Here is a 14804-nt window from a genome sequence, read left to right as displayed (position 1 = left end):
TTCATTCCTTGTTTAATAGTAACTGAGGTAAGAGATGGGTTCCAGGATGGAGGGAATAAGTCTATGGCAGAATGTTTTTGGGCCTAGAGTCTCCTAAGGCTCCAAAATGGAGGTTTATAGATGGAGGTTCCCAGCATCTGTGGATGGGCCCCAGAGCTTTGTTAGGGAAATTGGGGGGCGGGGTGGGGGACCACAATGAAGCCTATTGTCTCCTGTCCCCTCTTAAAGGAAACAAAAGCCTCCCAGTCTCTGGGGAGCCCTAGTCCATGCCCACCCCCTAATGCCCAGCACACAGGGAGGAGCCAGGGTCACTGGAGACAGGAGGTTTTATTGATGCTGTTGGGGGTAGGAAAGGCCCCCAGGAGCATGGGGGCTGAGTCAGTCAGCAAATGCATAAGGCCTGGGCACATGGGGGCAGGTTAGGACACATTTATCTTCTCAGGATTCTGTGGCTCCTTCCTTGGGGGAGGGAGAAGACATCTTGGGGGGCAATTCCAAGAGCAGCAAGGGCAGAGGTTAGAGATGGCTGATAGCCCCTAACCTGAGAGGAGGCACCACAATAGGCAACAACTTTGTGGAAAGCTGGATGACTGGTCAGTAGCAGAAAATGTGAGAGGTGGAGACACTGGGTTGGCCTCTTGGGGAGGGTCAACCTTGGCCCAGGTGAGCTCATGAGAATACCTGGTGTTCTCAAGCAGAGTGGGGTAGGACCCAAAGTCCATTTCCCATGGGTCTCCTTAAGGAAAAAAAGGTATTCAGGGAGCCCCCTGGCAAGGGATGCCAGAATTAGTCCTTAAGGCACAGCTGGGGGCAGACAAGGCGCCAAGGCACAACTGGTGGGGGGTCAGGGGCAGCCTCCAAGCTGAGGGCCAAGGTCATAAGAGGATGCAGGACCGCCCACGCTTGATTGGCGTGGGGTTCAGCACAGCCCGGACAGCCTCAGCAAACACTTCCTTGACGCCGTCCTGCTGCAGGGCAGAGCACTCGAGGTAGCGCACAGCATGGATCTGCTTGGCCAGTGCCTGGCCTTGCTGAGGTGTGATGGGCGCTTGGCCCTGCTCCTTGAGGCGCCGTAGGGTATCAGGCTGAGATCTCAGGTCCTTCTTAGTGCCCACCAGGAGGATGGGCACATCAGGGCAGTGGTGGCACACCTCTGGATGCCACTTGTGCCTCACGTTCTCGTAGGAGGGTGGACTGGCAATGGAGAAACAGATGACAAAGACGTTGGTCTGGGGGTAGGAGAGTGTGCGGAGGCGGTCATATTCCTCCTGGCCCGCAGTGTCCCACAGGTTCAGGTTCACTGTGCGCCCATCAACTGCACTCTGGGCACTGTAATTGTCGAACACTGTGGGGATGTACTCCTTGGGGAAGGCATTAGTTGTATAGCAGATGAGCAGGCACGTCTTGCCCACAGCCCCATCGCCCACCACCACACACTTGATGCTCTGCATTGTGGATAAAGCTATAGTAGTGGAGGCAGTGCCTCCTGCCTCTTCTGGGCCCCTCTGGATGCAGTGACCTATGGAGAAATGAGAGGGACACTTGGTTAAGAAGGCTTCTACCTGTTGGGAAGAAGAATGGCATTCTGCTTGGAGGCTGCACCTGCCCCCTTGCACCAGTTTTGCCTTGGCACCTTATCTGTCCTCAGACAAAGGACTCCCTTGTGACCCTTAAAGAAGACCATAGGACTTGGCATGGTGGCACACTCCTTTAATCCCAGTGGCCCAGGAGGCTGAGACAGGAAGATCGCAAGTTCAAAGCCAACCTCAGCAACTTAGTGAGACCCTAAGCAACTTAGTGAGACACTGTCTCTAAATAAAACACAAGAAATGTGTTTTGGGCCCTGCCCAACTCTGCTTGGGAACACCAGGTATTCTCATGTGCTCACCCAGGCCAAGGTGGACCCAATAGGCCAACCAGTGTCCCCCCTGCTCCTACACACAGAAACCAGCTCCTACTTCCTCAACCTGACATTATCCCCAATTAGAGAGAGAAAGAGAGATACAAATGAGCAATATCCAGCAACATGTTACAAAAAAGCAATGTAATGTGGTGGGAAACACATCAGCACTGATATTAGGATAATTTAAGGTCAAATCCTGGTTCTGCTCTTTTCTAGCTGTGACCCTGGACAAACCACTTAGCCCCTCTATGCCTCTTTTTCTTATCCGTAATGTGGGGATAAAATAATAACGTCATTGGTTAATGTGAGTTTTATATATATGTTTGTGTATGTGAGTGTGTGTATTCTCCTCCCAGTACTGGGAATTGAACCCAGGGCCACTCTACTACTAAGCCACATCCCCAGTCCTTTTTATTTTGAAACAGGATCTCAATAAGTTGTTGAAGCTGACCTTGAACTTGTGATATCCCTGCCTCAGCCTCCCAGACACTGGGATTACAAGTATGGTGCCATCACATTTGCCTATTTTAGAAATCGTAAAGCATTTAGAATAGTACCTGGTCAATAAATATCAGCTATTTTTATTTTTCCCAAGGTAGCACAAACAAAGGAGGGTACAATACACTAGTACTGTAGTGATCTACTACAGAGTCTACAAAATATGGATCCCAACATTTGATCTCTCAGTTCAAAAGTCTCAAAAATCAGACAGTGTGTGTGTGTGTGTGTGTGTGTCTGTCTGTCTGTCTGTCTACTGCAAAGTAGAAAAGGAACTTTGGTGGTGTGGGGGCTGGAAAAAAGGACAAAGGACTTAGTCCCAGTTCTCTTTTAGGCCAGTTTCCCCTGGGACCAGTTGGGAAAGAAATGGTTTGACTTTTATAAGGCTGCCTCTCTGGTTAACACTGACAGTATTTCCACCTTATTTGCATCAGAGTATGTATGTTGCTCAGCCTCAGGACATCTAGGTAGAAATCCTCAGAAAATGGGTCAAGAAAGGAACCAAGGGCCCTCTAGGGCAGTGGAGAGAATCTCAGAGTGGAAGTCCAGAGACTTAAGTTCTAGCCCTAGGTCTCCTGACTCACTGCAACCAAACATGAGACACTTACCCTTTCTGGGCCTCAGTTTCCCTTTCCTGGAAACAGCCGAAAATGCTTGTGACAAAAGGCAGTAGAAGTAGGTGCTACTACTTGTGCCCACTGGATTATCTGGAGGCCCTGGCGTTTTATAGCAGAACTCCTGGGCCTGTAATCTTCCAGTTCCACATAAAGTAGGGGAGTGGGTGTGGCCTTTGAGAACTCACTCCCACAAGCCTAGCAATGGGCTGGCCCAGGCAGGAAAGCAAGGAGGGAACTCTGGCCAGCAGTTATAAGCCCCAAGAGACTGAAAGTACAAATGGCTCTCTAGGGATGTAGTTATCAACCAACAATCAGTAAATCGGCCCTCAAAGGAGCAGGGAGGGAGAGGGTAGCTTCCGGGCCAGTGAGGAAACAACTGACACCGGAAATGGATTATGAATGAGGTAGTATCCAAAACAAGGTGTGGTATAAGGCCAAGAGCACCAGATACCTAAATCTGACCTCCTTGACCCTTCATAAAATGCCCTAACATGGGCTTTATACAGTACAATGTCACTTGGTTCTACTGACAGAGGAAACAAACTCAGAGCAGTTATAGTAACCCAATGTCACACAGTTAGTATGGGAGCCAGGACACAAGCCCAGTTTTGTACTCTAAAAGACTGTTTTCCTCAATGAATCACATAGTCTCCAAGTTACCCATAACCAGCTAACTATGTGACCTTGAGCAAATAAGTGACTTCCCTTCCTGGAGCCTCAGTTTCTTCATCACTACAACAGGAGTGATAATATTTGACCTCCCAGCCTCAGGAGGATGCATGGAGAATCCTAAGCATGATAATGAATATGCTCTGTAAACTGTAATGTACTGTACACACAGGAGGTAACAGAAACAAAGCCTTTCATCCCAAGAGGCAGGAAGCATTGAGTATGCATAAGTTTGAGCGGTGGCAGCAGCCCAATTTTCCCTATTCACATTTAGTTCAGAACCTCATCCTCTCTCCCAGGACAACCCTTTTCTCAGAAACCCTTTGGCCGGAACTGGATTGAATAAGTTCCCCTAGCCCATTTAAGGAGTGCATATGCTAAAAGGTAGGGTCTAATGTATGCCAAAAAAGAAGGGATGTCAATGCTGTAGGATGCTAAATCAAGAGTAGCCCTCCTGGGGTTAGGGTTGACTTTAAGTGGCATTAAAAAAAAAAAAAATCTTCATTTAATAAATAAATTGATGTTTGTAGATGTATGTATTAGCTAAACTACAAGGACTTGTTCTGGCTTTTCCAAATTTAATTCAGGTCATGCCTGGTCCTTCATTTTGTCATTCAGAGTTCTTCAAAATCTGAAAGGAGTTTTGGATGCATATAGACCTGTGTTTAAAGCCTAGTTCTACCTCTTATCTTATATGACCCTAGACATATAAAGATTTGTCTCTCTAAGCTTCAATTTCTTTATCTTTTAAGTGCAGTAGCAACAGTATAAACCTTATAGGGTTACTATAAGAATTAAGTGCGTTAATATACAATGTGTATACAAAGTAGGTAGTTTCCAAGTGTGAATTCCCAGCTCCTCATACCCGAGAGGTCTTCAGTGACTTCTGCAGACAAACCAGGATAATTCTTGCCTTTGAACTTTTTAACTTTTTTTTTCCCCCTGTTGCCATTCCCTTTCCCTTGCACAGATCTTCCTGACTCTTAAACTGGGTGCAGTGGCACATGCCTGTAATCCCAGCAGCTTGGGAGGCTAAAGCAGGAGGATCATGAGTTCAAAGCCAGCCTAGCCTCAGCAATTTAGCAAAGCACTTAGCAATTCAGCAGACCCTGTCTCTAACTAAAATATTTTTAAAAGGACTGGGGATGTGACCCAGTAGTTAAGCACCCCTAGGTTTAATCCTCAGTACTGGGGGGGAAAAAAAATTCTTCCTGACTCCTCAAGGACTAGCTTAAATCTCACCATCCCATGAGGCTACTGAATTCATCTTTGAATTTCCATATAATGGCCAACCCTTTTAACCCTGCTTTGACTCATGTGATTCTCCTTTTCCAATAGTCATACATAAGTTACTCAGCTATGAATGCCCCTCCAATGCTGGAGGCTGGTCTTCTTTCAACTGCAAAAAAGCTGTGAATATAGGGCTGCATATACAACAGTGTACAACTACTGCATTTTGATCTGTTTGCACCTGCCTCTTTACTGAGATCTGGATAGATCCCTCCAGAAACCAGGATTGGATTGCCCCATCTCAGCCAAAACCATAGTGCTGAAATCTTACTGGAGAGTAATGACACCAAAAAGCTAAGACTAGGATAAGCAAAAACCTCTCTCCCTAGTATTTGCCTGAATTGGTTCCAGCAGGGAGTCCATGGGAGCATAACTCATGCATGGCCAACCCTAGGAGGGTGTTCCCTGTAGCCCAGCCTGCACCCAGTAGGCCCTGGGCTTGGGGTGTGGCCTGGACAGGCACAGAAGCTGGGAGGAAAAGGAAGCACTGATGTTTGCCTGATTGCCAGATCTCTGTGGCCGTTAGAGCAGGGGGAAGTGTCCCAACTGGGATGGGGGAGGGGAGGAATTGGCTCTAGAATGGGCAAGTGTAGAGGCAATGGGCTTTCTAGACTGCCTCTCTTACACGGGGTTCTCCTTTGCAGCCCTCTTGAATCTCATTCTAACTCTAATGTATCTCTGGGCATCCTAACCCTCAGCTCTGGCCATACTACCACGATCCTCTACGAGGTGGCCTCTATATTTTGTTCCCCAAAACAAAGTAGTGATACGGAGCCAAGCACTCTGCCACCTCCTCCAGCAAAGTTTTTGTGAATTACCCAAGTCACAAGTGACTTATCCTATCCAAAGTCTGGTCCCTGTCTCTCTTATTCTTGTATCACATGCAGGCTGATCTGAATCTTATCTCTTGTTGTTAGAGGGCCTAGAGGGCAAGGTCCTGGCTGATTTCTGTCTCCCTGAGCTGAACACAGCACAGTGGCTGTCAGTAAATAAATGAATGGGCTCAATCTGTCCTTAATGACTCTGCACACAAGAATACCTCTTCCTGGAATGCTGCTCACCGTCTTCAGATTCTTCCTGTCCATCAAAGCCCAGTTCTGCTCCTCAGTTTCTCTAGATTATAGCAACCTCCTCTCCTGCCTTACCTTTCCCAGTACTGACTGACTGTTTTATTCATTTTGCTGAAATAACTTGATGCCTCATAGGGAGGGAAATCTGTATTTCATTTATTTGCTGAAATCCAGCAGAAGGCTGAGCAAAAGCTACAGGCTGACACACACCTCCTACCCCATCAATTCACAGACATTGATGTTGGGAACAAGGAGAGCTTCTGTGCTCAAAGGATGCAGGACAAAGGTAGCCAACTTCTTTCTCACCTGGAGGAGCATGAAGTTAGGGTAACATACACAAGTTATATTGCTTTGTCCCTGGCTGGAAGGGCAAGGGGGTGAAGCAAACAGAGCTAGCTCAGAGGGGATGAGGAAGATGGGTAGGAAAAAATGTCCTGTCCAAATCCAAAAGGATAAGAACTGGATTGGACTATCTAAAGACCCTTGGTCAAATATAGGCAAGGGGTAGAGGAACTGTTGGAAAGGCCCGTAAGTCTGTTTGTTTGTTTATTTGTTTTTTTTTTTTTAATATTTTTTAATATTTTTATTTACATTTTAGTTTTTGGCAGACACAACATCTTTGTTTGTATGTGGTGCTGAGGATCGAACCCAGGGCGCACCCATGCCAGGCGAGCGCGCTACTGCTTGAGCCACATCCCCAGCCCCTGTTTATTTGTTTTGAAGGGAGGGGAGAGAGGTAATACAAGGAGGCCCACAGGGTGCAGCTGGCTGCAGCTGGGCTGGGAGGAAGAAGCTAGGGGGAGACATGAGGTCAGTGTGGGGCTGGGACCAGGCCAAGGGCTGAGTCTCTCTTTCTTCCCCTTCTCCCCACTAGCAAGGAAGAACAGAGAGCTTAGTTCCCAGGCTTAAAAAAAAAAAAAAAAAAAAAAAATCCATGCGGGAGGATTCTCAAGCTATCGCCATTCTCTATCCTTCAGCCTCTGCATAAATCCTGCACTACGTCAGGTAGGGTAAGAAGAGACTTGATGCCATCTCTAGGGGCTAGATACAGGAAACAGGACAATTGTTGCTAAGAAGGCTGTAGGACCCTTACATAAGTCTCCATCCTTCCCATTTTCCCTGGCCATCCTGGAACCTGAGGTGTTCCACAAAGGGTGAACCCTAGGGCTAGGACAGCTCTGGCTGGGGGAGCTCCCTCCCACACCAAGCAGCATAGAGAAATGCTCACACACTGGCTTCCTCCTCCAGCCTAGCAGTGGCTCAGCACCCCAGCAGCCCCTGAGCCCCATGAAAGACCTGTGAAATGGCACTTCCTTTGCCTTTGCTCATTTCACACGAGGCTATACAGAAGTGCCATTCTCCCAAGCCTGCCTCCCCCACCTGAAAATACCCAGAGAGAAACCCAGGGCTGCTCAGGCCCATCAGCCTCACTGAAGGCCTGTGGGGGTTTCCACAAGGGAAAATAACATCAGGGAGGAAACTCTAGCATCAGTTTTCCACCATCAGTGGGGCAGAGTGGGGACAGGGTACTCCCCAATCTTGCTGCCCCTGGCAAAATCCCCAACACTCTCCCTTCTTCTTAGCTCTTAACTTATAGCAATCCTTGTGTTTTGGAGAAGGCCTATTATATCAAGGATGGTGGGGACAGGAGTGGCCAGAATGGGGGCACTGCAATTAGGAATTTCATGGAGGGGAGAGAGTCTCCAAGCTATCAGTATTCTCTGTGCCCTTTGGAAGTATTGATAATGCAACTCCTTAATGTTGAAACAGAGCCAAGAGAAACTAAGTTGACCAGGGTTATACAGAGAGTTGGCTGCAAATCCAGGACAAGGACTTGGGTCTCCTAATCTCTAGCCTGATGTTAGTTCCACAGAGAGAAGTTCAGAACTGTTCCTCTAAACTGAAGGGTCCCACAATCTCTCTGACTTCATTTAGGATGGCCCTACTATGGTCCAAAGGAGTCAGGTTGACATATTTCTGAGTCACTTTTGCTTCTAAGTTTCCAGGTCCTCATGCCTAGCCCAACATACAGTGTTTATGATTTAGCACTAACATTACTGGCCAGCCAGCCCTGCCCTAGCTAAGAAGCTCCTCCTCTGCCCTTAGTTCCTGGGGAGATGCCCTCCCCCATTTGAGATGAGGACAAAAGAGGAAGCTGGACCCTGGACAGGAAAACCAGTCTGATCTGGGGAGGTGGCCTAGGCTTTGTCTTTGGTTTCCCTTCTTAACTCTTCTCACGGACCCCTACAAACCTTATCTCTAATGATCAACAATGTATATACAGAGAGGGGCCTCTAGTTTGAGCCTGGAATCCCTTCTTATTCCCAGTTCCCCAGCTACCATCATCCTAATATCTTTCCAATTGTCTCACTATAGCCACAACCTCGCATATCCTTCTGCTCATAATCTCCTAAAAGTTCATACCAACCATCTCATCTGCCCCAACATCTTGCCAGAGACAACTATCTAAATTCCAGATTTTCAACCAGGATCCATGACAATGTCACACCACTACTTCTTTTCATGTCACAGCATTGACCATTCATACTTCTTTAACTATGACCTCAATAGTAACTTCCTAAGTTGTACTTCCTTCCTCATAGTATTTTCCCACTTAGATCCCTCACTTCCTGGTCATATTTTTCGAGTCATGATTTTCTTGCAATTAGCTCAAACTTTCAGTGGGGCCAGATCTTGCCTGGAAGAGAGTCTCTTCCATACTATCTTTACCCTCACAATCCTGTAGGTTGCTTAGTTAAGCAGTATACTAAAACAAATACTGGCTTTCCGGGCCAGGGATCAGGACTTCTAGAGATTTTTATTGAGCTGTGATGCTAGGAAAGTGCCTTGTATGCACATCCTTCCCTAAGCCTTGGATTTCTTCCTGGGACCAAACCTCTGTACCTCCCAGAAATAAGAGTAAGAGAGACAGGTGGGTAGAAGGGCCGGACTGGAAAAAACAACTTATGGAAGAGGGACAACTGTGAGACGGGAGAGGACAAGATGGAGAATGAAGATAGCTATGCTTAAATATAGCTGTGCTTGAGAGATCTCCAAAATGTAGCACTTGGTCCTCTCCACTTCTCTTTTTTTCTAGTAGAGAGTATATTTCTAATAAACACAGAAGACTGGAGGAGGAAGAAAGAAAAAGATCTCTCAGCATGCAGCCCAAAGGCTTGCGGAAGGAGCTCAAGAATGGAGACAAGCACTTTTAGAAATAGGAGGGACTAAAATCAGAATTGGGAGAAATTCCTGTGAGAGAAGAGGGTCCTAGGTGAGAGGGGGAATATTAAAGATGCCTGGAGGAAAAAGGGTTAGCAGAACCCCAGAGGGCTTCCTGGTTACCAATATCCTGATACAGACCAGGACCATGGGTACCCAGCCTGGACAGCAGTGAAGAGGGGGCAGACAGCTCTGCCTTACATCCTTCTTTTCTTGATTTGAAATAAAAAAACAAGACTGAAGTTAAACCAGCTGCAGTCTTCTCTCCAGAATCCTGCCTTTGTCCCCTCCCTTTTCTTCCATCACACTAACTGGTTTGTCCCATTCTCCCCATTGGTTGGTGTTGGAACCAGTAAGTATTGAAAGTCAAAGTTTAGGTTATCCCTCAGTTGCCAGGCATGGCCTATTGGTAGAGCACCCCAGGGTTGGGGTGATTTTGATTTCCCATGGCCTCTCTCACCAGTCTTATTCCTGTGTCACCCTCCCCTGACTGCTATAGACTGCTTCCTCCTGCCTAACCACAATGTCACCCACTGCAGGTTCCCTTCATTCTATTCTGCTGGCTTCTGCTCTGGGCTCTCAAGGGTGAAGGCAGTTATTTTGTCGCCAAGATAAAGATGTAGAAACACAGGCACTTGTATGTGCGCGCGCGCGCGCGCGCACACACACACACACACACACACACACACACAGATTTCTAGCCCTTTTAATCATCTCTATCATTGGGAGACTGCAGCCTGTCTCTCCAAGACAGGGAGGTTTGAAAGTCTCTCAAACTTGCCTAATTTTCTACAGTAGTTCCTGATCCTGAAGCTGGAGATAAGTAGCTGAAACGGAAGGAGACAGACAGAAGGTGCAGGCTGAGAGATCAAGAGCAATGAGGGAGGTGAAAGGTGTGGCTGCCAGAAGTTGGGAAGAAAAGTAAAGAGGGAGGGGCTGGGATTGTGGCTCAGTGGTAAAGTGCTCGCCTAGCATGCATGAGGCATTGGGTTCGATCCTCAGCACCACATAAATGTAAAATAAAGACATTGTGTCCACCTAAAACTAAAAAAAAAAAAAAAAAAATTATGAAAAAAAAGTGAGAAGTAAATGTCTAAAAAAAAAAAAAAAAGAAAAGTAAAGAGGGAGTCTGTAGGAAACCAAGATGAACAGAGGGACATGCTAAGAGTAAGGTCTGGGCCTTGGCATATCTGTGTGTGTAGGGGAAGAGACTGAAGAGGATGAAAGTGGGTAGGCCCTAAAGAAAGGGTGCAGGAAGACAGTATATGTAGAATTCGGGAACTAAGGAGGGAAAAGCCTAGGAGATGATTCCCAATCCTTCCTTAAGGCTACAGCCCTATAACTTGTCAGTGACTATCAGTCCTGAATGAGTTCTGCCACCTCCAGTCACAGGACTAGAGCAGGCCCTTTCCTTCCTCAGTTTATCCCCAAAAGTGCAAGGCTACGTTTAGGTGAACTAGGCACAGCACATGTTTGCTTACTACAATAAGAACCTGTTGCTTAGCTCCAGGGATGGAGAGGTTGGGGTTCGGAAAAACAGAAAAGGAATGGGGCCAGCGGAGCTGCAGCTGAGGGCAGGGTCGTCCTGAGTGCAGGGGACCCCCTAGGCTGCATCCTCAGAGTGAGTCTGAATTGGCATCGGATCTTCCAGGGAGAAAGCTCTTTCCCAGCAGTGTCGGGCTTCAGAGGCCCCATACACCGCCCCCATCTCAGCCTTACAAATGTCACAACTGCCAGAGCAGAGGGAGCGCCTTCTCCGTCCCAGAGACCCTCTCCCCTCACACTTCTGAACACTCCCCACAACTTTTGAGGACACACCACCTCTGAATCCCAACTCCCAGCTCCAACCTTTGTCACTTCAAAATCTTCTGTCGCGGAGCCAGAGACTCTCCGACCTCAGGGGTCTCTCGCGGCTTCTGCAAGCCGTCATCGCCCCTGGAAACCCACCCTCACCGAACCGCCACCGACTCCAAGTGGCTGGGTCCTCGCCCCGCCCGGCTGGCCGCGCCTGCCCAACTTGGAGTGAGCCTAGAACCTCCCGCCGGCGGCCTCCCGCAGGCAAACTTCTAGAGCCCGCGCCCGCGCGGGGTCCCGGCCGGTCCAGGCTCCCCTCCCCAGGACCCTTGCCCGCCGGCCCAGGCTGGGCCTCACCTGGTGCCCTCCCCGCAGCGGGGGATCTGGGGGCGGCGGCAGCGGCTCCGGGCTCGAGAAGGAAGTGAGAGCGGGAGGCCGGAGGAAGTGGGGGGGGCGGGCCGGTGGGCCGGGGCGGGGCGCGGGGGCGGGCCAGGCTGGGGCGGGGCGCGACCAGGAAGTCCGCGGGCGCGTTCCCCCTCACCCTTGCACCCGAGTGTCCTCGGTCTTCGCGCCCGACTTAGTCTTGGGCTTCCCACTTGCCTCAGTCCCCAGCCTGTTCCCCTGAGACCCTTCAGGTCAGGCCTCTCAAGGTCAGGTCTCCCCGCCTTCTGGTTACCCCGTCCCCGCAGAGTTCCTAAGCTAGACCTAGGCATTCGTTCTCTTCCCGTGAGTCTCATCCCCACCAACCTTCGGGGAAATGGTGAAAAGGCACCCTAGGCCTGGCGCCTTCAGCCAAGCCAGGGATCCAGCGGTGGCCGAGGCTGGCTGGAGTATAACTATAATGGGTCAGCCTGGGGCAGTCCCCACCCCTACCCTGAGCCTCAGGGGAGTGCGGGATGGTGGTGATTCAGCAGTGGGAAGGCCCCAGACCCCTGGGGAGGGTGGGGAGACTGGGGAAAGCGGAGCTGGCGTCAGCACCCCGGGGAAAGACACGATCAGCAGAGGCACAGGCGGAGCTGCGGGCCCCAAAAACAGGATGTCGTGTCGTTGTTCCGCACCCATCAGCTCGGCGCCGCCGAACTCCGGGGAAGAGGGGGGCGGGGCGGACGGAGATCATGGGGCTCCCCCTGCTCCCAGTTCTCGCTTGGGGCGCGCTAGCTGCTTGGCGCCGAAGAACCGCACCCAGGCCTGAGGTCCGGCATGGGCCCCGGGGGCGGCGGGTTGGCGGACGAACTCATGGGCGCCCTCTGGTGCTTATGCTCCCAGGTCTTGAGCGCGGAGCCAACATATTGAGCGCCCACCATGTGCAGAGCTCTCTGCCAGGTGTAGTGGAGAAAAATCAGCGTTCAAGACAGGGTGCCTGACTTCCAGAGGCTTTCCAAATGAAGAGTCTAGTCAATCCCGGGAATATGTAGTTTATCTTTTCTGAGCCTCAATTCTGTCTTTGGTAAAATAGAATAATTTGTCCCTTATCTGGTGGTTGTGAAAACAACAGAGAATGGGTGTAAAAGCCCTGCTGTCACTGCCTGGCTACTTTATTGGAAGTGAAGTTAGAGGCTCTGTCAGACTCAGACTGGTAAATAATTCTTAAGTGGATGAATTTCGTCTCCAAGGTCCTTCTCCTGGCAGAGTATGGAGTTGCTCCCTTCTTTGGTCCTTATCGCCTTTGAGACAAACTCCTTTCTGTGGGGAGGGGAGGGCAGGAAAGACTAGGGGAAAATTTCATCCCCCTTCATACCCTGCTGAAAGCACATTAATGGATGAAGAAAGATTGTCCCATAAATGACAGGGTTCAGAGGCGATCACACATTAAAATGACTTCTATGAAGCCATTAAACATTATGTACTAGAAAAAGGGTGACTTTTGCTTTTGAGCCGTGTTCCTTAGAGTTCCTTTCCCAAGATTTGAGAGTAGGAAAATAGTGGGGCTTTGGACTCCTCTCCTTTAGACAAAGTTTGCTGTTATCTGATTTATATACTGTTGTTCTGGTTAAAGAGTTAAAAAAAAAAGTTTCCTGCAAAACATATTTGAAAATCAATTTAGAAGCAAAGTGGCGCAGGCGGAGTGCACATAAGGTGAAGTAGATTAGAAAACTGGATTGGGTGCAGTGGTCATGCATTCCTGTGATCCTGGAAGACTGAGGCAGGGGAATTGAAAGTTTGAGGCCAATTTAGCAAGACCCTCTCTCAAAATAAAAAGAGTTGGGGATGTGGCTCAGTGGTAGATGTCCCCAGGTTCAATCCTCCCTACCAAAAATAAAACAAAAAAGACTGAATTGTCATCCATAGGTTAGAGTGTACTTCCTGAGCTTCTGACTGTATTGGGCTTGCCTTGCCCTAATTCAGGAGGGATAACCTGCCTTGAGGATCTCATGGTCTGGTGGGTTAAGAGACTGTTGCAGATGAAGTTATCAGAGGAGGAAAGAGCCCAGGGCTGGGCTTCAGAAGACCTTGAAGTCTAGTCTTAGCTCAGCTGGATAGACTGGTGAGATTTTAGGTAAGCGCTACCTTTCTAGGTCTCAGACTCCTCCACAAGAAAACAAGGGTTTGAACTAGATGATACCTTTGAGCTCTGACCTTCTATGATGCACTCTTCAGAATAATAATTAAACAATTAAGGTTTATTCATATAGCACATTGCTCATAGGTTAATACCACTTAGGTCATCATGCTTTGTGTTGTAGTAAATTATATCAGAGCCTAATGTCTGTCTCCTCCTCCTCCTTTGAGGTTGTGTCTGATTCATCTTTGTGTCTACTCATTGGGCCTGGCATAAGCAGGCTTAAGAACACATTTTTTTTTTCAGTAAACATTGTGGAATTAAATTGCTTTAATAAGTTACTAATATATGTAAACACTTGCTTTGACAGGCAAGACAGAATCATCAGAGTCCAGCAGAGTCCAGGTGATTTGGAGCCACTTTTTTTTTTTTTTACACAATATCTTTGTTTTTTTATGTGGTGCTGGGGATCGAGCCCAGTGCCTCACATGTGCTAGGCAAGTGCACTACCACTGAGCCACAGCCTCAGCCCCTTGGAGCCACTTTCATGCAATAGATACATAAAAGGCCATTATGATCAGAGGAGAGGGAGAGGGCAGGTGAAATTGCCCACAAGGGCTTATTAGAGAAGGATGATGCTGAGCTGAAGAGGGTAGAAAAGGGCAGAATCCCAGATGGGCTCTTTCTTTTTCCTACTCTCTCCCCAGCTTTTCCTGAATAGATGAGTTCTTGAGTATGTGTGTGAGTACTCATAAACAGTTGAAGACAAGGACACCAAGCCTGGACATTTAGAAGTGAGACAATATATGAAAGTACTTGATAGAGTAAATAAAGTTCATAGACATGTTCTGGAGCCGCACATTTCAGGACGCAAATCCTGGTACTAACATGTTCAGTGTGGCCTTTAACAAGTCACATGGCCTCTTGCATTCAATTTTTTCCATGCATATTTATTGAAAATCTTCTTGGTGCCAGGCATAGTGTTTACATGCCAGTAATGAACTGAAGAAAACACAAGACAAGTCTCTACCCTCTTGTTATTAGCACAGAAGACAGACCTTAAGCAGGTAATCAAGGCTGGGTTTGTAGCTTAGTTTATAGCCCTTGCCTAGCATGTGTGTGAAGCCCCAAATTCAATCCCTGGCACCATAAAAAGCAAATAAAAATAACAGGTAATTATACAAAAGTATAGAGCACAACAAGAGCATATAACAGAGGTAACTTCTCAGTTTTAGTTTCAT

General features: G+C 48.2%; 1 protein-coding gene across 2 annotated transcripts; it reads right to left on the bottom strand.

The window, feature by feature from the left end:
- Nucleotides 1–312: 312 nt before the first annotated feature.
- Rhog (ras homolog family member G) lies at nt 313–11507 on the bottom strand. 2 transcript variants are annotated; one of them, XM_027942580.2, is made up of 2 exons: nt 11421–11507; nt 313–1519 (listed from the first exon to the last, which is right to left on the bottom strand). In XM_027942580.2, the coding sequence occupies exon 2, from the start codon at nt 1449–1451 to the stop codon at nt 876–878; it is 576 nt and encodes a 191-aa protein (XP_027798381.1). In that variant the 5' UTR covers nt 1452–1519; nt 11421–11507; the 3' UTR covers nt 313–875. The 2 variants fall into 2 exon arrangements, with proteins under 2 accessions (XP_027798381.1, XP_071472539.1); XM_071616438.1 differs by lacking the exon at nt 11421–11507 and adding an exon at nt 11118–11141.
- Between the last annotated feature and the right edge of the window lie 3297 nt (nt 11508–14804).

This window comes from Marmota flaviventris, chromosome 9, assembly GCF_047511675.1.
Source record: "Marmota flaviventris isolate mMarFla1 chromosome 9, mMarFla1.hap1, whole genome shotgun sequence".
NCBI lineage: Eukaryota > Metazoa > Chordata > Mammalia > Rodentia > Sciuridae > Marmota > Marmota flaviventris.
The sequence above is the reverse complement of the archived record's forward strand: the minus strand, read 5'-3'. Positions and strand labels throughout refer to the sequence as shown.